At 46.4% G+C, this 26,790-nt stretch overlaps 1 protein-coding gene across 3 annotated transcripts in view; it reads left to right on the plus strand.

Moving 5' to 3' along the window:
* LOC147638406 (ureide permease 5-like) overlaps positions 1-26,790 on the plus strand; it is a 144,670-nt gene that overhangs the window by 83,158 nt on the left and 34,722 nt on the right. For all 3 annotated transcript variants that reach the window (XM_086798336.1, XM_086798335.1, XM_086798334.1), the window contains exon 5: positions 21,836-21,909. In XM_086798336.1, the coding sequence (XP_086654462.1) occupies positions 21,836-21,909 (74 nt within the window). The remainder of the gene's footprint in view (positions 1-21,835; positions 21,910-26,790) is intronic.

Here is a 26,790-nt window from a genome sequence, read left to right on the forward strand (position 1 = left end):
CTTCTTCAGTGTTGCCAACCCCCCTGGTATCATCGTCCAAAGACTCCCCAGCACATAATGCATCAAATGAAAAAAACTCCACATCATTCACTGCAGGTACCAGACCACCATCAAGCTGTCCAAGAAAATCCATAATAATAGGATCTTCCTCCATGCTCTCCACATCCGCATCACAATCTGTCTTCACTTCACCACAAGTCTCTACCCCATCCTCCTCCCTTGTAGAATCTGGCAAAGAATCATCCTCAAAGCATTCTGTATCTAGTTCCTCTTCCTTCTTATCATCAGCCAATCCCAAGGCATCATCCTCTTTACTTCCATGTGCATGCATGTCATCCAGATCACTGTCATGTACAGCCATGATATCCAAATCCAAAGAAGAATCCACTGGCAACTCCTCATCTGCACTTTGCTCCTTCACCTGCTTTTCATCCACCTGCACCTGCTTTAAAGACTTTGGAAAAAAATCAGAAGGCATATAGAACATCCCTCTTTGTACCTGTATCGGCCTTTGAGGCTCCTGTAAAATCAAACTTTGCATAGGACTCTTATCCACATCAACCAAATTTACATGCTTATCCCTTGCAGACACAACACCCTCATATGGATAAATACCCATCTCCATCTGCTTCAAAACCTTGCCTTCCTTTTCCCTAGCAACCCTAACTGCATCATCAAATGACTTGGGATTCTTCAACTCAACCCTGACCTTCAAGTGAGGTAACAGACCATCAATAAACAAACTCTTCTTCAGAAACATAGGAGGAACTTCCTGCTTCAATGTCATACACCACTTACTCCACAAACATGTAAATACCTTTACAAAATCGTCCAGTGATTGCCCATGGACCTGCTTCAAGATGCTCAACTCCTGCCAAATCACACTAGAATCCTCCACTTGCTGAAAATGCTCCAAAAGGCCTTCTTCCAACCTGTCTAAGGTCAAAACACCATGTAGCTCATATGCCGCATCCTGCACTTCAAAATCCTTAAGCCAGCTTCGGGCATCTCCCTTCAAGAAAATCCTTATCAGCTTCAAAACCTGCTCTTCATCCGTCACATGATTGCTAATGCATGCCAACTCCATTTGCTCCAAAAAGTCACACACATCTTCACCCTTCCTGCCATGAAATTCAGGATAAGACCACATCCTGAAAACCTGTAACAATCCCAGAGCTCTCCTCAGTGGGACATACGCCCTTCCAGGCAAAGAACAACACCAGAGTTATCCTCTGTGGAGGCACCAGAAGGATGTGAGGTGACAAAAGAAGAAAGAACCACTGCCTCTATAGCCCTTCACCCCCCAAACTTGGAAAACAACAACACAACGGAGGCACCACCAGCCACCACCGGCTGGAACACTTCTCTCACTGTTCACCATACCACCCACGCCAGACAGACAGCACAAAACAGGGGCACCATAGACCAAGCAAACACCCAGCAATTATATTCCAAATTAACACTTCATACAAGCTTCTCCCAACACAGAAGCCTTACTCACACAACCACAAACACTGACTCAGGCCTGGATTTACTGCCAAGGGAATTCCACCACGGCCACACCACCTCTGGGATTCAACCTTGCGTCTGACGACTAAGCCATCTAGCCACTGCTCTTCGCTTGTCCACACCTCTGGGATTCAACCTTGCGTCTGACGACTAAGCCATCCAGCCACTGCTCTTTGCTTGTCCACACCTCTGTCTCCTAGGCGAACTCCTCACAGTCGCCTGCAGCTTCTCTGCTCATCAACCCCGCACACTCACGTGCCAGCCACGATCAGCTTTGGTCTTCAGCACTTGCCTTTGCTTCCACACTCGGCCCTTGACTGTCTTCAGCTACCACCCTTATCTGCAACAGCACCAAGGCGGCTCTTTCTCTCTCTCTCTCTTTGCACCAGCCACACGACCACCAGTGCTCGCCAGCCCAAAAACCTGCCAGAGAAGTATCTCTACTCCAAGGTGGCCGCCTTCAAAACGACCCGACTGCCAACCAAAGCAGCCCTCTTCGTTTCGCTCCAGTCACCGCCAGCCGCACCAAGAAAAAAAAACAGCCACTGCCAACGCCAGCGCTCTTACCAACTCCCCATCTCTCCTCGCTGCAGCTGGTGTGCTAAGAGGGCCCCACCGTTTTGGTTGCAGACGACCCTCCTTCACTATCACTCGCCCATCGCCAGTGTCAGCTCTGTTGGCGCACACCTCCCTGCGCACACCAGAGGTCGCCAGCAGCCACAGAATCAAAGCCCATCTCTTATCACCCGGGACCCTACTCCCGCCTGCGATCCACTTAGCGCCCCATCCTTTCTTTGGCGGCTCCTCAGCAGCTCTCCAGCGCCTGCGTGCTGCTAGCAGCCCCCTCGCTTCACCCACGCGGGCTTCAAAGGCGGCAGCTCCCTCTCACACTTCTCTCTGCAGAATGACCAGGGCCCAGGTCTCCACGGCCAGGCGACCACCTTTTTCCTCGACCCGACTCCACCTCAGCTTCTCACATCTTCGCCAACCTTCTGCGCTATGTGCTGGCAACAATGTAAGCTTCCACGTGGCTATTCTCATTAGTGGCCAAGTTGTTATCATTTTTTTTTAATTTCTTCTAAGGCCTAGAAGATGGCCACAATCACCCTTATGCTTTTCACACCATGTTTTTGCATACATCCTTTCACCTATAAATTGCCCATGCCTCCATACCTCTCAAATACAGCCTGCTAGTACCCATTCATTTAAAGGACGCGTTGTCGTGATGTGGGCGGTGTCGCTGGGAAAGCGCGGGGCTTCTGGCTGTGAGAGTAAGTGATTAAACTTCAAGGGGCATCTCAAACAGAAGCTGGTACCAACAAAGATCGAGTACCCAACTATACATGTGCATCCTCAAAGCCAATATTGGACACATAATACATTTAATAAACTGTCATTAACATGGCTTGTTTCATCTCATATGGCTTGCATTCCAGGAAGTCACCTCATGGTATTCACATGAAGATATACATGGCCATCATGGAGCTTCAGAGGCTCAAACATCAAACAAACTTATAAAATCAAAGCAAACATAGACACCTCATATACATAACCCAAGAAAAACCATAACATTATGACCTTATGATCAGCAGCAGCAGCATCTTCATCTCGTGTAATATTTTTAGACCAGAAGTTTCTTTACTATGTCCACATGGCCCCAATGAGCGGCAGCAAAAAGGGGAGTGACATCTGTTTTGAACTGGATATACTCAACTTTCAGCTCATCAGGAGCTTCTTCGTGCTGAAGAGAGTCGGTGTGTTTCATCCTAAGATTTACAGTTCCCATTTAATTCACATCCACAACTGCATTCACAAGAACCTCATCTACAAGTGGTTCATCTCCTTCAAGAGCAGCATCGATAAGCTTCCCTTTCCCTAGCTTCTGCAGGCGAAAAACACTAGAGACTGCAAACTGCTCATCCTTCTATGTCCTTCTGCCTCTTTACATCACCTCTCCTCTGCACACGCAAGGCCACTCCTTTTTATTCCACCCACCCCTCTGCTACTGCGCGCCTTCCTCTCTGCGCCAGCTCCTCGTCTCTGTCCGCCGAGAGACTGCAGCCCTTCTCGCTCACCAGAGCGCCTGCAGCCAGCTTCCTGACGTCTCCCAGTTGCCTTTGCCTCCCCGACGACTTCACTAAGGCGGCTTGCACCAGCCCGTCGCCAGCCTCACCTCTCTGCAGCAGCTGCACGCTCCCTCACGAACAGCAGCACTGCTGTCTCACGATCACCCCGGCACCTCAGTAAGGCAGTTATCTTTTGTGACCTGTATCTCTCTCCTCGTGGTCGGCGCCTGCAGCACCTGGTGCATCACACACAAAAACCCCACAGTCGACTCCTTCCTGCCGCCGCCTGTACTCTCCACTTCTCTGCTTATAGCATGCGGCTCCTTAAACTGCTCCCCGACGGCGTCTGCTCCCGCTCCCCACTCTTCGCCAGCTTCCTCTCCTTCTCGAAGATGCGCTGGCCGCCTTCTCAAGGCTCCCGCCCTTTCTGCCAGCTGGCCTTATTTATCCTCATTTTGTTTATTTTATTTTGAAGAAAATTTATTTCTTCTCTAAGGTCTAAGTGATGGCCACATGACTCTTTCATACCCACTAATTTAAAGGCAATAAAGGCCCCTTCACCTATTAATTGCCCTCCCTTCCACATACCTTCAATGCGGCCTTCCAAGTGCCCATTGTCCATGCGAACGCATACACAATTCAAGTGGCCGAGCAGCTGACATCTTCTCCATCATCTGACCTCTCACCTGACAGGCCTGCAACAAGCTCGAAACCAATACCGTCCACCCTATACACCTGGCGACGCCCTCAAAAGCAAAATCCTCCACACGCCATACATCCCATATGTACACAGACACTTAATCCCATGCATCTGGATTTGTATTTAACAGCCTCACATGCATGGTTTCACACCATAGACGTGCTGTGGCACGACATCCACCCCCTCTAAACCTGCACATCCTCTGGTATGTGCCACACAGGTCCTGGAACTCACTGCCCAGGCATTATTTGCACACCAACATTGGTATATGTACAAGCATCAGCAATCATATCTGAATGGTTCTGCTTTCCCACCTGGATCAAATACCAATCGCTTTTGGCATATGTGCCATATCCTTTGCTCATATGAAGCCCTATCCTCACTTAGATTCTCTGCATATGTATAATTATCCTCATCATTCAAAGTGGGAAGCTCTTCAAAATGATTTGCTTCAAAAATTTCCTCAGGCCATGTTTGAAGCCTTTGCACCACATATTGTATGGCCACACCAAATAGCAACTGCATTAACAGCATGGAATACACATTTGGTAACATCCCATCCAAATCTACCTTGTCCGTATCCAGCTCACCCACTGATAAACATTCATTCTTCTCATCCAAAGACGGAAAAGCATCAACACATACAAAGTCCAACAAGGCATCATCGAGAATAGCCTCCAGATCTGAATCAATCTCATCACAATCATTTGGCTCACATAACACCTGCACATCCTCACTTGCATCCAACAGTTGACTAGCATCAAGCATAGAAGAGCCCAAAGCTGATGGGGATCTATTATATACCATGAAATCATCCAATGCATCATCTAAGATAGCATCCAATCCAGGATCAATCGCATTGAAGCCATTATCATCTTGCAATCCCACATGTTGATTATCATGAACATCCATACCCCCATAGCTATATCCATTTGGTTGCTCATATGCAGCCTCTTGAGGCTCTATGACCACACTTTGCATATCTTGCATGTTATCTCCCAGTATTTCTTGATACATGTCTGCAGATGGGCTTAGAACTATGGGTCCCTCACCCAAGTACCCTTGAATCTGTATATCATTGAACCCTGCATGATCCAAAAAGACAGATTCAATTTCCCTCTCCAAATCATCATCATAAACAGGCTTCCAAGCTCGAGATTGTTGCTCACAAATGTGGTTGCAAGGTAACCCTGACACTGATGACATAGCATCACCCTGTTTATTGTTGGAACACCCTGTTAGCATTCCAGAATAACCCAAATCCAAAGAACCTTGGCAACCAGCCTCAGAAGCAACATCACTGTTGGAATCACCCATATCACTCACCCCCTCTAAATCAATCACACATACTTGTGGCCCGTCTGCATATTCATGTACATCATCCTGCTTATAAGCATCATAACCAGATAAGAATGCAGTAATGATAGCATCTTCTTCTTGTCTTAGACCTTCAAACTCTGCAATCATGCTTTCAACAAGAAGCATTGGTTCCTGCTGTTCTTCACACATATGATACGACACCTGAGGAATACCCTTCGAAACACCTGTCCTGAAGCTCTCTGAATCAAGTGTCTCCTCAAGCATAGGCATACATACATCATGTGGTATGATCATAGGACCCTGTATGTCTGCACCCTCAAACAAGGAAGACAGATTATACTTGCAGAGTTCACCCATTGCATCTTTATGAGGCTGTAGCAAAGCATCCCTTTTGGCATTGTGAAGGCCTTGTTGCTCACTAATGGCTTTTTGCAGTCCCAATTTAGCATAAACAGCCTCCACAATCTCTGTATCAGCCTTGAATAGCAATTGATTGTCTTCCATAAGACATGCATCGACAACCGCTTCTAAATTGGCTCGGATTGTTGCTGGAACACTATCACAGCTCACATTATACCTGGAACTCGCATAAATAAGTGCATCTGCAAAATCATTCCATCGTTTGGAGTGATACCCTGCTAGTTCCAGCACTTCATCTTTTAAATCAGGACTTACAAGGTATGCAAAAGATGCAATCATCATGCTTTCTGGAACCCCTTGATTCTGCATCTCTGTCTCATAACACCTTAGATAGCTTTCTGGATCGTAACCATCAAATATATTGACCCTGTCATACACCAATTGCACTGCAATTTCCACTGCTTCCTTAATTCGCTTTTCTTCTTCAATCTTCCTGAACCGCTCTTCAAGCTCTTTCATCTCTGCATATAAATGCTCCATTTTGCTAGCCATCTCTACGTACTCTCACCCCAGCGGTTTCACGTCGGGTTCACCAAAGCTGTCGTGACGTGGGCGGTGTCGCTGGGAAAGCGCGGGGCTTCTGGCTGTGAGAGTAAGTGATTAAACTTCAAGGGGCATCTCAAACAGAAGCTGGTACCAACAAAGATCGAGTATCCAACTATACATGTGCATCCTCAAAGCCAATATTGGACACATAATACATTTAATAAACTGTCACTAACATGGCTTGTTTCATCTCATATGGCTTGCATTCCAGGAAGTCACCTCATGGTATTCACATGAAGATATACATGGCCATCATGGAGCTTCAGAGGCTCAACATCAAACAAACTTATAAAATCAAAGCAAACATAGACACCTCATATACATAACCCAAGAAAAACCATAACATTATGACCTTATGATCAGCAGCAGCAGCATCTTCATCTCGTGTAATATTTTTAGACCAGAAGTTTCTTTACTATGTCCACATGGCCCCAATGAGCGGCAGCAAAAAGGGGAGTGACATCTGTTTTGAACTGGATATACTCAACTTTCAGCTCATCAGGAGCTTCTTCGTGCTGAAGAGAGTCGGTGTGTTTCATCCTAAGATTTACAGTTCCCATTTAATTCACATCCACAACTGCACTCACAAGAACCTCATCTACAAGTGGTTCATCTCCTTCAAGAGCAGCATCGATAAGCTTCCCTTTCCCTAGCTTCTGCAGGCGAAAAACACTAGAGACTGCAAACTGCTCATCCTTCTATGTCCTTCTGCCTCTTTACATCACCTCTCCTCTGCACACGCAAGGCCACTCCTTTTTATTCCACCCACCCCTCTGCTACTGCGCGCCTTCCTCTCTGCGCCAGCTCCTCGTCTCTGTCCGCCGAGAGACTGCAGCCCTTCTCGCTCACCAGAGCGCCTGCAGCCAGCTTCCTGACGTCTCCCAGTTGCCTTTGCCTCCCCGACGACTTCACTAAGGCGGCTTGCACCAGCCCGTCGCCAGCCTCACCTCTCTGCAGCAGCTGCACGCTCCCTCACGAACAGCAGCACTGCTGTCTCACGATCACCCCGGTACCTCAGTAAGGCAGTTATCTTTTGTGACCTGTATCTCTCTCCTCGTGGTCGGCGCCTGCAGCACCTGGTGCATCACACACAAAAACCCCACAGTCGACTCCTTCCTGCCGCCGCCTGTACTCTCCACTTCTCTGCTTATAGCATGCGGCTCCTTAAACTGCTCCCCGACGGCGTCTGCTCCCGCTCCCCACTCTTCGCCAGCTTCCTCTCCTTCTCGAAGATGCGCTGGCCGCCTTCTCAAGGCTCCCGCCCTTTCTGCCAGCTGGCCTTATTTATCCTCATTTTGTTTATTTTATTTTGAAGAAAATTTATTTCTTCTCTAAGGTCTAAGTGATGGCCACATGACTCTTTCATACCCACTAATTTAAAGGCAATAAAGGCCCCTTCACCTATTAATTGCCCTCCCTTCCACATACCTTCAATGCGGCCTTCCAAGTGCCCATTGTCCATGCGAACGCATACACAATTCAAGTGGCCGAGCAGCTGACATCTTCTCCATCATCTGACCTCTCACCCGACAGGCCTGCAACAAGCTCGAAACCAATACCGTCCACCCTATACACCTGGCGACGCCCTCAAAAGCAAAATCCTCCACACGCCATACATCCCATATGTACACAGACACTTAATCCCATGCATCTGGATTTGTATTTAACAGCCTCACATGCATGGTTTCACACCATAGACGTGCTGTGGCACGACAGCGTACACATATTCAGAGCAACCGAGCGGCTGATACCACATCCCCAATCAAAACCATCTACTCTGTACACCTGGCAACGCATTCCATAGCAAAGCCTTTATTCACACCATGCACACGTATGTACACAAGCCCAAAAAACCTCTCAGAAAAACGCCTGACATGTGGCAAAACTGGTAAGATGCTTTCTGGCCACACCTTTTGGTCCTCGGCAGTTGGGACTAGAAGAGGTGTTTGCATTTCAGTGGCAGCATCTGTTATGCCTCATGTTATTGGGCACGGTGTTATCATCCCTGCTAGAGCGCAGTGGATCTTGATCATGCATGAGGGTCAGAAATTGGGAATCTTGAATATCTATGCACCTAACGTGAGAGGTGAAAGGGTGGCCTTTTGGGACACCATTACAAATATCATTCCCCAGGTTGATCATTGGATAGTGGGAGGAGATTTTAATATGGTTTACACCCTTTGGAGCGAACCTCATGGGAGAGGTTCACACTTTCCTTTTTTGGCAAGGATTGCTGGACTGAGGATGACTTCCAGAGAAGGCCAAACTCCTTATCTTTCTCTTGGCATAACCGCAGGAGCGGGGATGAGAGCATCTTTGCACTTCTGGACAGATTTTATCTGGATGATTGGTCCTTGGACAGAGGAGGCACCATTGCTATTATGCCTAGCACCACTAAATCCGATCATTGCCCCATCGTTTTGTCTCAAGGAGCCTGGGACTCGCTCTGCCTCTCCCCGTGTCCGTATCCTTGACTCTCTTTATCTAGATGCTGACGTCTCCCTTGAGATCAGAGAGAGATGGAGATCTTTTGACGGTCCTGATCCTCGTCATAATATTGTGCTGGCTCTTGAGAGGACCAGCCATCATTATCATAGCCCTGCCTTGTCTAAGAAGAAGGAGGCTTTGGAGAAGGAGAGAGCTATAAGGCGTAGGATTGCTGCTCTTCAGAGGGAGCATGAAAAGCATCCACATGCGTCTTGTATTATAGACTTTTTGACCACAGTTAGAGCCGAGCTGCAGTTGGCCATGGACAGGAGGGTTGAGTTCGCGTTTCATGCAAACGAGGCTTTTTGGACTCAGATGGGTGGCAGATGCAACAAAGAGTTTTTTTCAGCACACAAGCCTTCCCATAGCAGGGATTCTGTGAGGTACTTGCATGATTCACAGGGTGAGGTTCATATTGAGCCTGATAAGGTGAGGGGTATCGCTTTAGATTTTTATCGGTCTTTGTTGCTTGCAGAGGTGCCCTCTCCCCAGAGAGATGTGGCACGACAGAAAGTTTGGGAGTGCATGCCCAGGCTCATTACAGATGCTATGTGTTCTTCCCTGGATGCCCCTTTCTCGAAGGATGAATTCCTTCACGCACTGCATACTCTTTCGAGTGGTTCATGCCCAGGGGATGATGGTCTTTCTCCCGCCTTCTTTATTATTTTTTGGGATGATATTGGAGATGCTATCAGTGTTGCCCTTCAAGAAATGTTCTTGTCGGGTATGATGCCGCCATACCTCACGGAGGGGCTTATTCACCTTATCCCCAAGAATGGGGACAAGACTGACATCAAGCAATGGAGGCCCATCACCCTCCTTGGATCTACATATAAAATCTTAGCTAAAGTATAAGGTTGCAGCCGATTCTCCGAAGGACTATCCGTGATACATAGACTGGGTTCCTCCAAGGAAGGAGTATATTTGATAACATCTTTTCATCCTGGGAAGCTGTCGAGTGGGCAAAATCTAGTTAGTAGCCTCTTGCCATTCTTTTGCTTGATTTTGAAAAAGCTTATGACAGAGTGGATTGGGATTTTTTGGAGGGCACTATGGCACACATGGGGTTTTCCCAAAACTGGATCAGAGGGGTGTCCTGCCTATACAGGGAGGCTCATAGCACTGTTTTAGCTTGTGGGGTGTGCGGCGAGCGTTTTCAGATTTCCCGTTCAGTGAGGTAGGGCTGTCCCCTCGCCCCTTTACTACTGTACCTCATTGTAGCTGAGGCTATGAGCAGGTTTCTTCGGGCTGCCCCTGGTGTTGTGGGTCTCAGGCTGCCTTTATGCATAGAGGACTCTGAGTTAGCAGATGATACGGCATTGTTCCTTGAGGCTTCACATGCTTGTTTATGTGCTTTCCGGACAGCCTTGGAGGCCTTTTGTTTGGCAGCAGGAGCTACTATCAATCGGCATAAGTCAGTTGGTTTTTAGATCAATGATTCTCCTCTTGCTGATTGGGGTATAGATGTTGGTTTTACGTGGATTGAGAGAGGATGCTCTGCCAGATACCTTGGTTGTCAGGTGGGCGTTGACATCTCCCCTGCACAACAGTTCGCTTCAGTGCTCTTAAGCATTAAAAGCAAACTTCATCATTGGAGTAGGAGGAAGCTCGACTTGGCCTCTAGAGCTTTGGTGGTTAACCAAGTTTTGCTAGCCACGGCTTGGTTTATCGCTTCGTGTTGGATTTTTCATAAGGGCTGCATTGGCTAGCTTCGTCACCTTATTCGGAACTTTCTTTGGTCAGGGCTTGATGGAAATGCACACACCAGGGCCAGAGTTGCTTGGGAAACCATTATCAGGCCTAAGAGGAAGGGGGATTGAATATCATTGACCCTGAGGTGCAATGTAAGGCTTTGCTTTGTAAGCTTGTTGTTAGGGGCTTTCTTCCAGGCACTGAGCCGTGGAAGGACTTTCTCATGCAGCAGATCACGAAGTGTGTCCCTGTTCGCGGAGGTGACTCGAGCTCACGCTTTATTTTTTTCGGATGCAGTTTACCGCTCCCCTTGATCCCCCCTGGTTAGGTCCCTAATACGGGCCTGGGACTGCCTGAGGAGTTTTTTGGTACACATCCCTCCCCGTTCAGTGGAGGAAGCTAATCGGCAGCCCATTCTGTGGAATGATTTGATCTTAGATGTGCATGGTATGCCTCTTGGGACTGCTATGCATATTCTTTGGGCTGGCTGGGAGACCCTATGCCCAACAGTGCTGGCTTGGAAGAGGTTTCAAAGCCTCACCGAGGTGCAGAGATTGGATTTCACACAGCATTTGAGAGGCTCTAGCCGGAGGATTGCACAGATTGATGCAGCCATTCCCAACCATTGGATTACTGGATCTTTCTTGGATGGCCGTCATGATTCTTGGTTTGGGGTTTTTCTGGGACAGGTGTTCCTCTTCAGGTTATGGGTCTCCCCTTGCCTAGGGAGAATGATGTACCGGTCTTTTTTTCTATACAGGATGGATGGTAGCTGGAGCGATGTGACGTGCAGGACCTTATTGAGGGCCCCTAGTTTCGTCCAGTTAGAGTTGTTGGCATGTTAGGGAAGCACGTCTTTGTTGACCCCCCCCCCCAGGGATGATCACAGAGAGTGTTAGCCTTTGGTTGTATGGTGGCTGCCCTATCAGACATTTCAATTGGGACCCCGGTGAGTGGGAGTGGAAGGATGCTTGTAACCCTTTGAAAAGCATGCCTTTTTTCAGTTATACGGTGCAGAATGCCAGACATCTTATCTTGGGACACAATCAGAGTGTCCCTACTCTTAGACCCCATTAGGAATCTTACGGCATTTCGACTGACATTCAGAGGGTATTTTGGCGGGGTTTGTGGCATTCTTATAGGAAGCCACAGATTTCCTCCTTTATCTGGGTTTCTCTTCATGATGGTCTGGCCACCAATCAGTGGAGGTTTGTTACTGGTGCTTACCCAGCATGCCCTAGATGTGCAGGAGCTTCGGAGTCAGTTTACCATTGTTTATGGGAATGAATGGAAGCACAGAGGGTTTGGTCTGCGATTGCACACCTCTTTGGTAGGATTAAGAGGGATGCTATCATTTCTTTGGTTCTATCATTTGGTTGACACAGTCTTGGCCTCATCTGAGATTCAAGGGGACTGACAGGAGCTTGGCCATTATGGTTAGGCAAGGAGTTGCTCGGCAGTGTTGTCTTCAGGATTTGCCACTTTCACACTTTGTCCCTCCGGCACAGAGGTTAGACAACTCTTGGGAGATTATTGCTAGCATCTCAGCTTGGAATATTTGGAAGGCTAGATGCACTGAGGCCATTGAGGGTACTCCCGTTCTTGTTTCTCAGTGTCTTTGCAGGATTTGGAGTGATATTATTCACACCATTATGGCTACCTAGGCCAGAATCTAGGGATCTTCGAGGGCTGCGGAGGAGAGAGGAAGCGCGGCCAGTTTATGAGAGAGTGGGACATTGGTATCTTTTTCACATCCTCTCATTCGGAACCCTATTGGCAGCACAGGGCTCCTGATTGGTTGAGATCTCCACCTTGCTTGGTGTAAAATCTCCATTTTGTAAAAAATTTTCATACTTGATAGAAGTCTCCTTTGAGGGAAAAAAAAATTGCATGCTGTTTTCATGCTTGCTTGACCAATGTGTAGTTCCGGGTAAGGGGACGTCCGTCCGAACCGTGCATATGAAACTGTTGCTGACATGGTTATGTGGCATGTGACAGGTGCTAAGTATTGGTCATAAACCTAGCCTTAGGAGTTAACACTAATTTATAAGTGAGTGTGTACACACTTCATGAAGTTTTGGGCGACCAAAACTCACTTATAAATTGTGACCAGCCCGGTGTTCACACACATTGATGTCCCGAGGTGGGCAAAACCCAATGTCCACCGCCCAGACCTTATCCCCTTTGTACAAAGGGAGTAACCAGCCATGTGTCTACTCTAGCTTGCTCCACAAAGCACCTGCCTACCACCTACACCGGACAACTCACCACCTCACTCCTCCTCCTCTCTCTAGAGATAGGCGCCTCCTTCATGAGGGCATTGGGGGTGTATCTTCTGCACTTTCTCCTTTCCAACTCCATATCCAAGCTTGCTAAGGTGTTTCTCAAGCTTCCAAGAGTGTTTCCGGGTGCTAATCACTCTCCTACACACTCCCAATGACTGAAATTCAGCAAAACAGCTCTCTTTATTGTTGTAATTTCTGGTCTTTTTGCTGAGAACCCTAATTTCAGCCCTCCTTTCTTAAGTTGAACCATAGGGGAAGCTTTCCCAGGGTTCCCTTCATCCTCTTGAAGACTTTTGTCGTCACGAAGAAATGCGACAAATCGAAGATCTCATCACTCTAAGGACTTCCTTTGCGAAGACTTCCGTTGTCATCGACTCTACTTGCCATTGGTAAGCTTTTATGCTTAAATATGGGAGCAAGTAGCAAGAGGGAGAAACCAATTTACAAGATCACATACCCTGTGTAGTGTTCTCATTTCCTACGTGCTCTCTTGCAGATTGTTGCTACCATGTGCTGGTGGAACAATAGAGAGCAGATGGTAGGGAACATGGACACTTGAGAGGGTAGTGTGAGTTGCAAGTCTACATTGACAACCACTTGTTTGCAATACTGTATTCATATTCATTGGTATGGAAATCTGGTCAGAAATGCCCATGACACTATGTACTTGATTCTCCCAAGATCAATATATTTTATTTGAGGGAGGGGTCGGCCATTCCGGCTCATTGTGTGTCTCTTATCAATTCAGCAAATTACTTCTTGTATTGAGCATGTGTCCATCAAATCTTAGTGTATTTAAGTGTATTGATTAGCATTGTGTTCAACCAAGTTACATTCCGTATGATACAAATTACGCATGGCAAACAAGTCCCCATGAGAGGCAACCGAAATAGCTGCTACATACGGCTTTCATGACAATGCATCTGCCACTACATTCTTCTTTCCTGGGGTGTGCAAGATCTGAAAATGAAACATAGAGAGGAAATTGGCCATCCTCATATGGTTCTCTGACAATTTAGTTTTGGTAAGAAATTACCTCGAACCCTGGTGATATGTTTTCACAGTGAAATCAGTTCCAAGAAGGTAATGTTTCCATATGGTAAGTGCATGAATTATAGCGAAGAGCTCTTTCTTATAAATGCCAAGAGATAGCTCTGCATCATGCAATCTACGGCTCTAGCCACGGCATGTCTCTCTTGATTTAGGACAGCTCCTATGCAATTTCCATATGCATCACATTCCACAGTAAAAGGCTTTTGCAAATCCGGAATGATCAACACTGGACCATAAGTAGTTGCATCTTTCAATTTGAGGAATGCATCCCTCTCTACATTAGTCCATTTGAATACGGCCTTCTTCTTTGTCAAATCATGCAAAGGAGAAGCAATCCATGCAAAGTGCCGAATGAACCTGCGGTAGTAAGAGCATAATCCAAGAAAACTACGGATCTCATGATCCGAACTCAAGTCGGCGGGCCAATTCCGAATTGCATCAATCTTTGTAGGATCTATCCGCACTCCATCTTTGGACACAATATGCCCAAGATAATGTATCTCTGACAAGAAGAACTCACTCTTCTTTGCATTTATGAAGAGTTTATGCTTACGGAGTTCTTCAAAAACAATGGCCAAATGAGCTCTATGCTCTTCTTCAGTGTTCGAGAAGACTAGGATGTCATCAAAGAAGACACCTGTAAAGTTCCTGTACCCACAGAATATGCAATCCATCATTCTAGTGAATGTAGCCGGGGCATTTGTAAGACCAAAAGGCATAACAAGATACTCATAAAGCCCAAATGTTGTCCTGAAAGCAGTTTCGTGTACATCCTCAGGCACTACACACACTCGATGATACCCACTCTTGAGATCAATTTGGCTAAAGCATGCCGATCTAGCCAACTTGTCAAGGATGTCGTCTATGCGTGGAATTGGAGACCGATTCTTGATGGGAAGCTTATTCAAAGCTCTATAATCCACACACATATACGAAAGGATCCATCCTTCTTTTGAACCAAGAGGACGGGTGAACAATATGGGGAAGAGCTTGGCTGAACCAAATCCTTCTCAAGAAGCTCATTCACCTGCTTCATGATCTCCTCTTTTTGGGATGCACTTACACGATAGGCTGGCTGATTAGGTGGTGAGCTACTCGGCACAAGATCAATGCGATGATCTTCCGGTCGTACGGGTGCCAACTCATTTGGTAACTCATCAGCAAAACAATCATTATACTCTTGCAAGAATTTCAGTCTATCATTACTAAGAGTGTTTACATGTACATTATTTTCCTCAACATGATCCCGTACAAAAATCAAGTATACGAAAACATTTTTTTTCATTACTTTCTTAATTTGTACATGAGATACAAGGGGAATGGTATCACCCTCTTCACCAGCATCAATTACATGCTCTCGGCCTTTATGCGTGAAGGTGATCATGTTGGTCTTGTAAGCCTTGCACGGATCAATATGTGTATGCCAAGGTTTTCCAAGCGATACATCACAGCCATTCAAAAACGCCCCAAGAAAATTCTCATGATCCACACAGCCTTGAATGTGTATGCGCAACTTGCTAATAATAGGCATGACCTACACTTCTCTACCAACAAAGACAGCCCCTTCTTCAATTTGAGGACCCATGTCCTTTACTTCAATACCCAAAGCAACTGCCATCTGTGTAGATATGAAGTTCTTAGTTGCACAATCATCAAACATGAACAAAGCGGGCTGATCCTTAAGCTGTCCCCAAGCTTTACATACAACCTTGTCTTTGTTATCATGTGAAGTGTTGCCCTGCACATCAGGAACCATATGCGCATTAGGCTTTGATGCATTTACATTATCACGCTGCTTCTTGTTTGGACATGCCTTTGCAATATGCTCGATGCTACCACAAGTAAAGCATTTTTCCTCGCTCATATATTGCTCTATCTGCTCCGGAGTGAGACCATAGTCTCTCACTTTGAAGAGATGCTTCTTGGTAGTGTTATTTTTAGCCTTTGGACCATTTTTATCTTGGTTTTGGTCCTTTTTAGGTGGCTGTTCATTATTTTACAGGTTTTGGACAGCCCTCTCTTTACCTTGAAATGAGGGTTTAGCCTTATTAGATCGACTCAATTTGAGTTTCAATTGCTCGGTAGCAGTGGCGGCTACGATTAGTTGGTGTAAGGTGTGACCACGATACATTTGTAGTCCCGCTTTGCACACGGATTGCAATCTCGATTGAAACCTTCTCTTCCTTTCTGCCTCGGTGACATGCATAAATGGAGACACCTCCAAAAGCACTTTCCAAAACTTTTGTACATATGCATTCACTAATTTCCCCTCATTTTGCTTCAGCCAATCCCACTTCATTGTTATCTCATTTAATGCATTGGGAGGCAAGAATTGAGCATAGACCCTCTCCTTGAAGGCTTCCCATGATCTAACAGGATTCGGTGAGAGCTTCTCTGTGAGCCACCAATGGGCAGCAGTGCCTTTCATAAACATTCTTACATGCCGGATCATGGATGTTAAATCCTCATCACTGAAAGCAATATCAAACTGGGCAATAAAAGCAAGTGCCTTTGATGCATCATATTCCCCATGATATGCGTCAAACTTCACAGATTTGTCTCCGGCTTTGAAGTCACGAGACTTTGATGCATGTGCCTGCATCTCAACATGTTTTCCCCCATGTTTGTCCATTGGGACAGCCCCTGTGACTGGCATCATTTTAGGACCAAAAGGTGATGCATAAGGCATAGATACATGTGCCCTGTAAGCATGAGGCATGGCTGGCTCCTCAACATGCATTGATACATTTTCAGCCATAGCTTCTTCCTCTCACGAGCACACTCGAAGGCATGAGTGGCATGAGAGATACACGGAATACCTGCACCAACAGAAAATTGCAGCCCATGTTGCATGTGTTGTGTATGCAATTTTTCAGCCGGCAATGGCATTTGATATACATTTTGACCACTACCATAAACATTGTATCCTTCACGGGCTACATAAGGTATTCTTGCATGGCGTGAAGTCATTGATTGTTCCTCTCCCATAGCATGGAGATTCATCCTCTTAGACATAAGTTCTTGTTCGGACACCTGTGGGGATTCCAAGATATGTGGGATGGTTGCCTTTTCTGCATAGGGATCCTCGGTACGATCCAAGTATGCACGTGTTGCATCCCTCGGTTGCATGTGCAACTCTTGAGCAATCATTGCCATTGCATGATCGATATAAGATTCAGCTTTCCTGGCTTTCAAACGGTCATGTACCAATGGATCCTCACGGCGGTAGAGATTCAATTCTTCTTGTTGTGCATGGAGGAGAGCCTGCATACGAGTAAGTTCAGTCCTCAAGACTATAGACTCTTCTTCGTGCATGTTCTCTTTGCCATGGGACGGCTGTCCCACATATTCATGTTCCCTATTGTGCACCACATGAGTTTGCTCATCCTGTAAAGCATTGGAGGCATGCGTTTCATTGTCTCTGCCTCTTGTGTTAGCATCTCCAACATTCACTATATGGCTGTCCATAATGTTCTAAGTGTAGAGATAGCTAGTGTTCACGGTGATCATCTCTCACAATAGAAGTGAAAGAGAACCGTATGCTCTGATACCAATGTAACTTGGTTGAACACAATGCTAATCAATACACTTAAATACACTAAGATTTGATGGACACATGCTCAATACAAGGAGTAATTTGCTGAATTGACAAGAGACACACAATGAGCCAAAACGGCCGACCGCTCCCTCAAATAAAATATATTGATCTTGGGAGAATCAAGTACATAGTGTCATGGGCATTTCTAACCAGATTTCCATACCAATGCATATGAATACAGTATTGCAAACAAGTGGTTGTTGATTTAGACTTGCAACTCACACTACCCTCTCAAGTGTCCATGTTCCCTACCATCTGCTCTGTATTGTTCCACCAACACATGGTAGCAACAATCTGCAAGAGAGCACGTAGGACAAGAGAACACTACACAGGGTATGTGATCTTGTAAATTGGTTCCTCCCTCCTGCTACTTTCTCCCATATTTAAGCATAAAAGCTTACCAATAGCAAGTAGAGTCGATGACAACGGAGTTCAACTTGAGAAAGGAGGGCTGAAATTAGGGTTTTCAACAAAAAGACCAGAAATTACAGCAATAAAGAGAGCTTTTTTGCTGAATTTTAGTCATTGGGAGTGTGTAGGAGAGTGATTAGCACCTGGAAACACTCTTGGAAGCTCGAGAAACACCTTAGCAAGCTTGGATATGGAGTTGGGAAGGAGAAAGTGCAGAAAATACAGGTGCCTATCTCTAGAGAGAGGAGGAGTGAGGTGGTGAGTTGTCCAGTGTAGGTGGTAGGCAGGTGCTTTGTGGAGGAAGCTAGAGTGGACACATGGCTGGTTACTCCCTTTGTACAAAGGGGATAAGGTCTGGGCGGTGGACATTGGGTTTTGTCCACCTCGAGACATCAGTGTGTGTGAACATCGGGCTGATCATAATTTATAAGTGAGTTTTGGTCACCCAAAACTTAATGAAGTGTGTACACACTCAGTTATAAATTAGTGTTAACTCCTAAGGCTAGGTTTATGACCAATACTTACCACCTGTCACATGCCACATAACCATGTCAGCAGACAGTTTCACACGCACAGTTCGCGGGCGGGCGTCCCCTTACCCACAACTACACATTGGTCAAGCAAGCATGAAAACAACATGCAATTTCAATTGCAAGCAAGCACATAAAGATGCTATGCAATGCAGCATTGGTATGGACAATCCCCGTTCATGAAACTATACCAAAATAGACGTGCTCCAGGCAAGTACACGAAGTATTAGACCCAATGGAACACCAATTCACCAGGCATTTCCAAGCATGTACACAGAGGCACAAGTCCCAATGGAAAGCGATGTCCACTGTATCACATGAGTGGCATTAATCCCTGGCATATACAAGTGCCATGGACACCAGTCCAATGTACATACATGATGAAAGCATGGGTGGACCAATTGGGTGGCCAAATGGTGATAGATTCACCTCATGCTGATGCTTTATGGGATTTGCATAAGGACTACTAAATGGTGGAAACAAAGGCTTCAAACAATTTGGAGTTGTAAGTTGCGTCTCAAGCAACACCTATTCTTATGGAGATATCTTCTGGGAATACTTCCAATTTTTGCTTTTCTAGCAGACAACATATCTCTAGTGATAGATGTTGTCGATATGGACGGCATGCAGAGTTTGTTCCTCATCTTCTTTGGCATTTCATGGAGTCCAAAAAATTCTTGCAAGCACTTACCTCCGTGGGACGTTTTCCATGATTCAAAGGAGGAAAACCTTTCTGGATTTTTGGTGTCCTCCCATCTTGTATCTCTAGATTTGACACTTTCATCATTTGGATTAGATATTGGGCACTCTAGACTATTTGGAAGGCTCGGAATCATGCTATGTTTCGACAGCCTTCTTTGGATTCTTATGCTTTCTTTCATGCCAACCTTCACCACCTCCTACATGATTGTCAACAGTTGGACGCTCTTGACATCCCACAGTTTGAAGTCGTCTTCTACTGTTTTTTGCCTACTTCCTTGGATGACTTCTCTTTGAAGTACATCCCCCCCATGTATATTGTTTTTTGGTAATAGAATACTAGCTTTTACCCAAAAGAGAGAAAGAAGAAAGAAGAAGAAAGTTATATTAACGTCCACGGGAGGCCGAATCCGACCTATGGGACAGATCAGGTACATCCATTTACATTCCACTCTGGGTATCGATGCCAAAGAGGCATAAAACTGAAAAAAAAAACTCAAAATGAACTCTTAAGAGTTTTAATTACAATGGGTTCTATTGCATCTAGTTCGAAATTGAGGTTCAAAATAAAAATAGCTATATTTCATCCGTGGATGGATTTGCTCTTGAGGGGGGTGGGGTACGGAATTCTTTAATGATTGCTTGTCCTCCTCTGTATATTGCCCATTTGCCATTCTTTCTTGCTTCTTTAACTTTATTCAGCTCTGCCGATCTGTTCTTGAGTTGTAGCGGGGTGAGTTTATCAGCTATCCATACCTTTGTCCCTTGGAGAGACCTTGTTTGCTTCATCACTGCTATTTTCTCATTGTTGTCCATATAGGAGACTTTTAGAGAGAGAGAGAGAGAAAGAAAGCTGTATTAACGTCTACTAGAGGCCAAACTCGACCTATGAGACAAATGAATGTACAACTGCCAATGTCTTCTGGATGTCCAGAGAAAAAAAGAACAAAATGAACATGAAATAAACTATGAAAGTACTGAGCTAGTGGGGGGGTGTGATGGATGGAGCACTACTGCTAGAGGCTCAGTATGCAACCTATATGCGTAGGGTATACAAGAATGCAATGCAAATCTGTCTAGCTCCAACCAATACCATAATGGGGGTGTAATATGTGATACATAGGCGATGGCAAGGCAAAAATACCTCGAAGCATGATCTCCGGGTGTGAGTGTAAGTGAGCTAGCCGCTCCTGGATATGGTGCTGATGTCGAGCCCGTATCTCTGTGATCTCCCTCTGATGTAGTCTGGGAGTCTGGTGCTCTCGGTCTCCGTGTGGTTCGGAGGTCCGTAGCGCGCTGAAGTGTAACCCCCTCCTATGTCAAGGTAGGCACTGGGATAGATCTCTGGAAGAAATCAATGAGCTGGAGCTGGAGCTGTCGCCCACCTCTCCCCGTGGTATGAGTCCGTAGCAGTGTCTCTCTGTGGCGCTGTGTCGCTAGCAAGAACTCGCCAAATCTGTGCTGGTCTGCAGACTCCATGATTTGGTGGAGTGAGGGATGTCCACTGAAGATGGTGGTGTATCTCTCTCTAATGACACTATATGCTCTGCATCTGCATACATAATGCTCCTCACTCTCAACCTCCTCCTGGCATAGTCTGCATATCCGCTTTGCTCTTGGGATCCGTGCTGCCCCACGTGCCTCAATCTCAAGCTGGTGTGATGAGAGAGAGAGATAATTAACATATACTAAAGAGCCAATGATTCTATGGAACCAAAAAGAGTTACATAAGTTTCATGTGTAAACTGAAGATCACAAACACGGAGCTGAAAAGGGCCAAAAGAAAGATAGACCTGTGTACTATGCAGTTTCTAATTTACAATGACAAGGTCGGTACGACCAGTGGTGCTCATCTTGTGTCATACTCCTCTATGGAAGTATACATGGAGGCAATGCCCACTTGGAACCTGCTGGGGGATGTCCCAATTCTGGAGGTAACGGGAGGATGAGGACATCTGATTCTCCGAAGGGACTATACCCAATTTCACTTTATGTGTATGAGGTGCTAGTGGGTCTTGGGTTGATGGGGCACACTCCTGGTAGGCACGAGTGTCCATTCCATGGTGTCATGGTCTCTCAATCCCATTGGGTGTTGACAGGCAGTGTTGAGAATTTATCACATTCAATTGGTGAGGTCCAAAGAAGTCAGTGATGGATATCTGAGTGGTATTCTGCTGATCCTCCTCCTTACCTTCTTTTTCTCTCTCTTCCAAATAATCTCCTCGTCCCTTCACTATCTCTTCAGGGAGGGGTTTGGCCCCCTCACACGGGTTTGGGTGGTAGCACTACATAGATCAGAGATGCTTGGGATTTTATTCACCAAGAGGCCTTCCTGAGGCTACAGTGAACAAACAAGGTGGATAGAGTTTATCAGTAGAGCCCATGGTTGTAGTGGTAAGGTGGTCACTTTCAAAATCTTGGTCAAGTTAATGTACTTATTTTCTTGTCTTTTCTGATATCCATTTGCTTTATAATGCTTCTGAGGCTTCAGTGACTCCTTTTTGTGCATGTGGAAACAGACTGCCTGAAGATATTTTGAATGGATCTGAAGATGCAGCATCTGTTACAACCAAACTGTTAGAAAAATTTCCAGGTGAGGATGCTTAAGTAGTCACAACTTAAAAGACTAAAAATTTTCATCGTTTCTCACTTCCATCTATTTTTGAAGTGCTGCATATGCTTGCCAAGTGTGTCTTATCTCCACACAAGGCTGCACACACACAAGCTCTTTTTATGTTTTTGTTGAAAAGTGCTTGTATTTTTTGGTTTTTATGTTTTTGTTAAAGAGTGCTTGTGTTTTTTTTTTTTTTTGGTTTTTGAAATTAAGGTTTGGGCTTTTAGATGCTAGGCAACAATTTGATTGCATTGTGCTAATAAGTTGCACTCAAAGAGCAGTATGAGTTTCACATACCTCAGAGCCCACCTACGTCTCTTCACAAAACGCAAAGTGGGAGACTATTATGGTGGTCCCCCCAGCAAGCCATTCCCACAGGCCGAGTGCTGAAGAAGAATCAAGGCAACTGGTGTGCGTATTCCTTTCTCCTTAAGCGCTTCACTCATCTGATATGGCTAGTGACAGAAGTGCTTTCCTGTTTTTGATATCCTACGAGTAAATGAGGGTACTTCCTACTCATGCCCTGTCTAGCTCTGGCCCAGGTTTCATCCATGCGCCTTGTTTCTGTCTAAGATTTTCCACCTTGGTTTTGGCTCCTGCATCCCATCGTGGGCATAAATGTTTGACATCAAAATATGTACAACATGATCAAATGCATCTTTTGCCAGTCTTACATTGACATGTGTGCAACATGCACCCAGAAAGCATGACCAAATGGTAAGATCAGCATGCATCTGCATCCTCCTCAACAAGTTTTCTACCCTCCCAAAGTCCCCAGCATGTCCGAGGACGTCTACACGATGCCATATTGCTTCAAGTCTGGGGTTCAGCCTTTTTTTTCTGGTCATGGACTCTAATACTCAAGACCCTTGACAGCATGATCAGTATGGCGGAGAACTGACGTAAATCTTTATTTTTTTCAAGCAAAACAGCCATAATGGCTAAGTACAAACTCAGCTCCATAAAGGGAAGCGAGCATCAAGAAATTGTAAAGGGGGAGGATGCTCTGCTCCTCTGGCTGGCAGATAAGGCTATCTCATACAATTTTATTATTTTTTAGTTTTTTTGGGGGAGGGGGGGGGTGGTGGGGCGGGGGAACAACCACCCTGGTGGTCTATAGTGCCAAGTGAGCTCACCACCACTGTCAGTGAGAAAGGGACCGTGATGCCAAATCCTCAAGGCGGCCTCGCAGCGCTTCCACATATGGTTGGAGCCACTGTGAAGCTTCCCCCAGTGTCCATGGAGGGTATGAATGATATCAAGCCAGATGCTCTAGATGGACTTTGCTGGTGGGGTGAGATTGCCCTCGATCCCCTCGCTAGTGCGAGCTCACCAATTGTGCCACGCAGAGATATTCGTGCAAATCTCCCATCTTTGGCTGGAGCCGGGAGTCCAATGGTCGTTGGCTGGAGCTGGAATTGGCATTGCAGAAATACAATGATGAGAGACCTGCAGGGCGAGTCCCCCACCCTCCTCCTCATATGCCATGGCAGCCTCAGCCATAGTGGCCCAAGCAATTGTGTCCCAAGTAACTATGTGGGAGGGGGCCCGGTCCATAGTGAAAATGCCAAGAATCTGCTACCAAACCTGTTGAGCCTTTGGGCAATCCCAAAGGCAGTGCCTCTGGGACTCCTGTAGATGGTGGCCACACCTCGAACAGCTTGCTGATCTACCTCCTATTGCCAACCAAGTGCCAACCGCTAGGCTCCAATGCGCCAGCTGCCATAGAAAGAGAGTGATCTAACACAGTCGAAAACTATCCCACACCCTCTTCCAGAAATCCCCTATCTCAAACCATGTATAAGAGTCAAAGAAAGCATACATTTCAAGTGTCTAGACAGTGGAGACACCTTGGATCCAGGCGGCGGGGAAACCTATCCTGCACCGTGCCCCAATCCATCCTGTCGTAAGCTTTCTCGAAATCCAGCCAAGTCCTGCTATCGAAGACGAACGGTGGGCGACGCCTCCCCAAAAGTGATGATGTTATCCAGATATCCTAGATGAAGCTTGTTTGTGTACCATGGATCAAATCTAGGCGGTGGGGCTGCAGTTGGCAGCTGATGGTTTTGGCGAGGATTTTGTAGGCTGTCCCCAAGAGGGTGACTGGTCTGCACTGGCGAATCTCCAGTGTGTCATCTCCCTCCTTGGGGGTCAAGTGAATCAAACCCTCTGACAGTCTCTTGAGCATAGATCCAGATCTCATAATCTCATTGAAGGCCGCGCGGAAGCTGCCCTCCATGAGCTCCCAGTGTTGAAGAAAAAAGGGGACTGGAACCCCATCCTCTCTCACAGTTCCAGTATCCAGAGTCATAGCTGCAATGCCCTCATGGAAGGTCAGGCTCCCCCATAGCTCCTCAATCCTCCCCAGCAGATCTCCGGGTCCTGGATGATGGAAAAGGAAGCACCAGCCAAAATACCAACAAGACCGCGCACAGGCCCACTCGTCAACATAGAAGCGGTCTAACCGAAATAGGTTGGGGCCTGTGCTCCGCCTGTCGGATCTGGAGAATCTTAGACTCCCCTGACTGCCCAAACTCCGGAAGATGCCAGGAGTCCTATCCCCTGATGGAGAAGATAAGCTCCTCACCGCCAGCTCAGCTCCAAAGACTAATTCTGAGTGTGTCCTCCATAGTCTCCATCATATTGAAGTCTCCCCCCATACTGCATGAGGTAGGTGCCTAATCAAGCTTTAGAAGTGTGCTCGACCTGCCATGGAGTTCGGGGCATAAATGTTGAGGCCCGCCCAGTCCTCCCCAAGCCTGATAATCACCCACTGTGCCCTCCCTAGAACTATGGTGCCTAAATCCACTACCGTGCCGGAAGAAGCTGCTCACTGACAGAGATACATACACCGCCTTGGATTCCAGAGGGACCAAATGCGGGTGACCAAAAGGTGGCCTGCAAAATCTTCCTGCATTTGTGGGCACCACCAGCTGACAAGTAATGCTCCTGCAGAAAGAGGATGTCGATGGAGCCTCCCACTAAGTCTCAATGCAACTCCTGACGAAGGACTTACTGTCACCTAGAGCGACAGTGCAGGCTGCCCAATCCCTGGATGTTCCAAGTGACTATCCGCATCACAGGGGTCTGGAGGGGTGAGATCTGTCTGTGCTGCCCTCCACCCTATGAGACTTGGGCGGGGCTTTGGATGGTGAGTAGTCACAGTCTTGTCCTAGTTTGCAGCCAACCAAGGTGTTCCCCAATCCTATGCTCCATGTGGGCCCATTCCTCTCTGGCTCAGCTGTAAGCATAAATTGGGCTCCAGATATCGAAGTAAAGGTATCTATAGGAGTGGGGGAGGGGTACCACCAATGATACATGCAGGTAAATGAAGAATATCACCTCCAAGCTCAAGCTCATGAGCTCACCATTCTGGTTGTTGTGGCCTGATCCACAAGCTCCAGGGTCAAAAGTGGGAAACAATGTCTGTGAGGTGTAGATCTCCCAGGTGGTGAGAGAGCTCTATAGTCTTCCGGACTCCACTCTCGCTCTGCCGCAACACCCAAGGGGGAACGAGAAAATCTCTGTGCCTTTCTCTGGATTGGCTGGATCGGTGAAAAATGACAAAAACTTGGAGAGGAGCCGAAGTCTCAGCAAAAGCGGTGGCATCAACTGGAAGACATCTGAGGGAAATGTAGTCCACCGGTTGTCCCATGACTTGTGGGGGGAGGAGACTTGGAGACTCCGAGGGGACGGCTCTCACCAGAGAAGCAGCAACCATCATCGCTATCGGCTTTGAGAAGTGGTGAATCAAACTGTGGACAGAGCCCGCATGGTGGTTCCTCCCAGGGTCAGGGGCTGCAGGCAGTCGGCTGGAGTGCTCGGGAGAGGCCAAAGGGGGCTGGGGGGGAAAAAAGGCTGCACAAGCTGCATAGTGCAAGACATTGTGGTGGAGGTGGATTATATTTGAAGAATTGAAGGAGTGCAGGATCGAGTTGCATCATTCCAATGTGACAACCAAAGCTGCAGGCCATTGCATAGACCAATGCTTCTTTTGAACTTTATGAATGAGCTCATCATGTTTGGAGCTGACTTGAGTTGGTGTACAGCTCTTTAAGGAAGGGGGAGGGAGGGAGGGAGGAGTGTTAGTGAGTGATGTTCTATCCTTCTTGTTTTGAACCTACAAGGCGTAAGCGTCTTGCCAAAGTTGCCAGATGGAGAAGGGATAAGCAAGAAGGATGGCCAGGAAGTATTTCAAAGAGATTCTTGGCAATGGACACAAGAGGCAGCTGGAGACTAGCAAAAGAGGAGGTCAAAATGTTTTTTTAGTCCTGCCTATTTGAGGATGTGTAACTCCCCCATGTCGCATTGTTAAGACGGACTGTCCTTCTCTAGTCATACATTAGCAACACAGAGCCAGATCAGTTCCTTGCAGCCAACCCTGCTGCTCGTTTTCTTTGTGCAGTTATGTAATTAGCTAACAGTTTTCTTTTGAAACGGTCTTTTGCATTTAAGTGTATCTTTACATTATAGTGTGGCGTTGCTCAAGTTTTCTCAGTCCACTTTAAGTGACAGAAATCCTCAGGAAAAAACGGAAGGAAAAAACAAGAGAAAGTCTTAAGCAAGGGCAAGAAATAGGGAAAAGAGCGATAGAATCCTTACAGTAAAGGGTCTTTCGATGAGATTGGATTATCCACATAGAAAATCATGAGCTGAAGCTCAAATTGGAAAAAACGAGTACAAGGTTAATGACACTGTCACTAATAATGAAGAATTAAAGAGAAACCATGAAGTACACTAGCACTATGGAGAGGACCTCAAGCTTGACAAGAGTGTTTTCACCAAGCAATGCACAAAGCTTCTCATTATCACAAAGGAAAATACATCAATTTATAGGTTCACAAAGAGCTTCTCTCTATG

Source organism: Cibotium barometz, chromosome 5, assembly GCF_041138505.1.
Source record: "Cibotium barometz isolate CiBa-2024 chromosome 5, ASM4113850v1, whole genome shotgun sequence".
Classification (NCBI taxonomy): domain Eukaryota; kingdom Viridiplantae; phylum Streptophyta; class Polypodiopsida; order Cyatheales; family Cibotiaceae; genus Cibotium; species Cibotium barometz.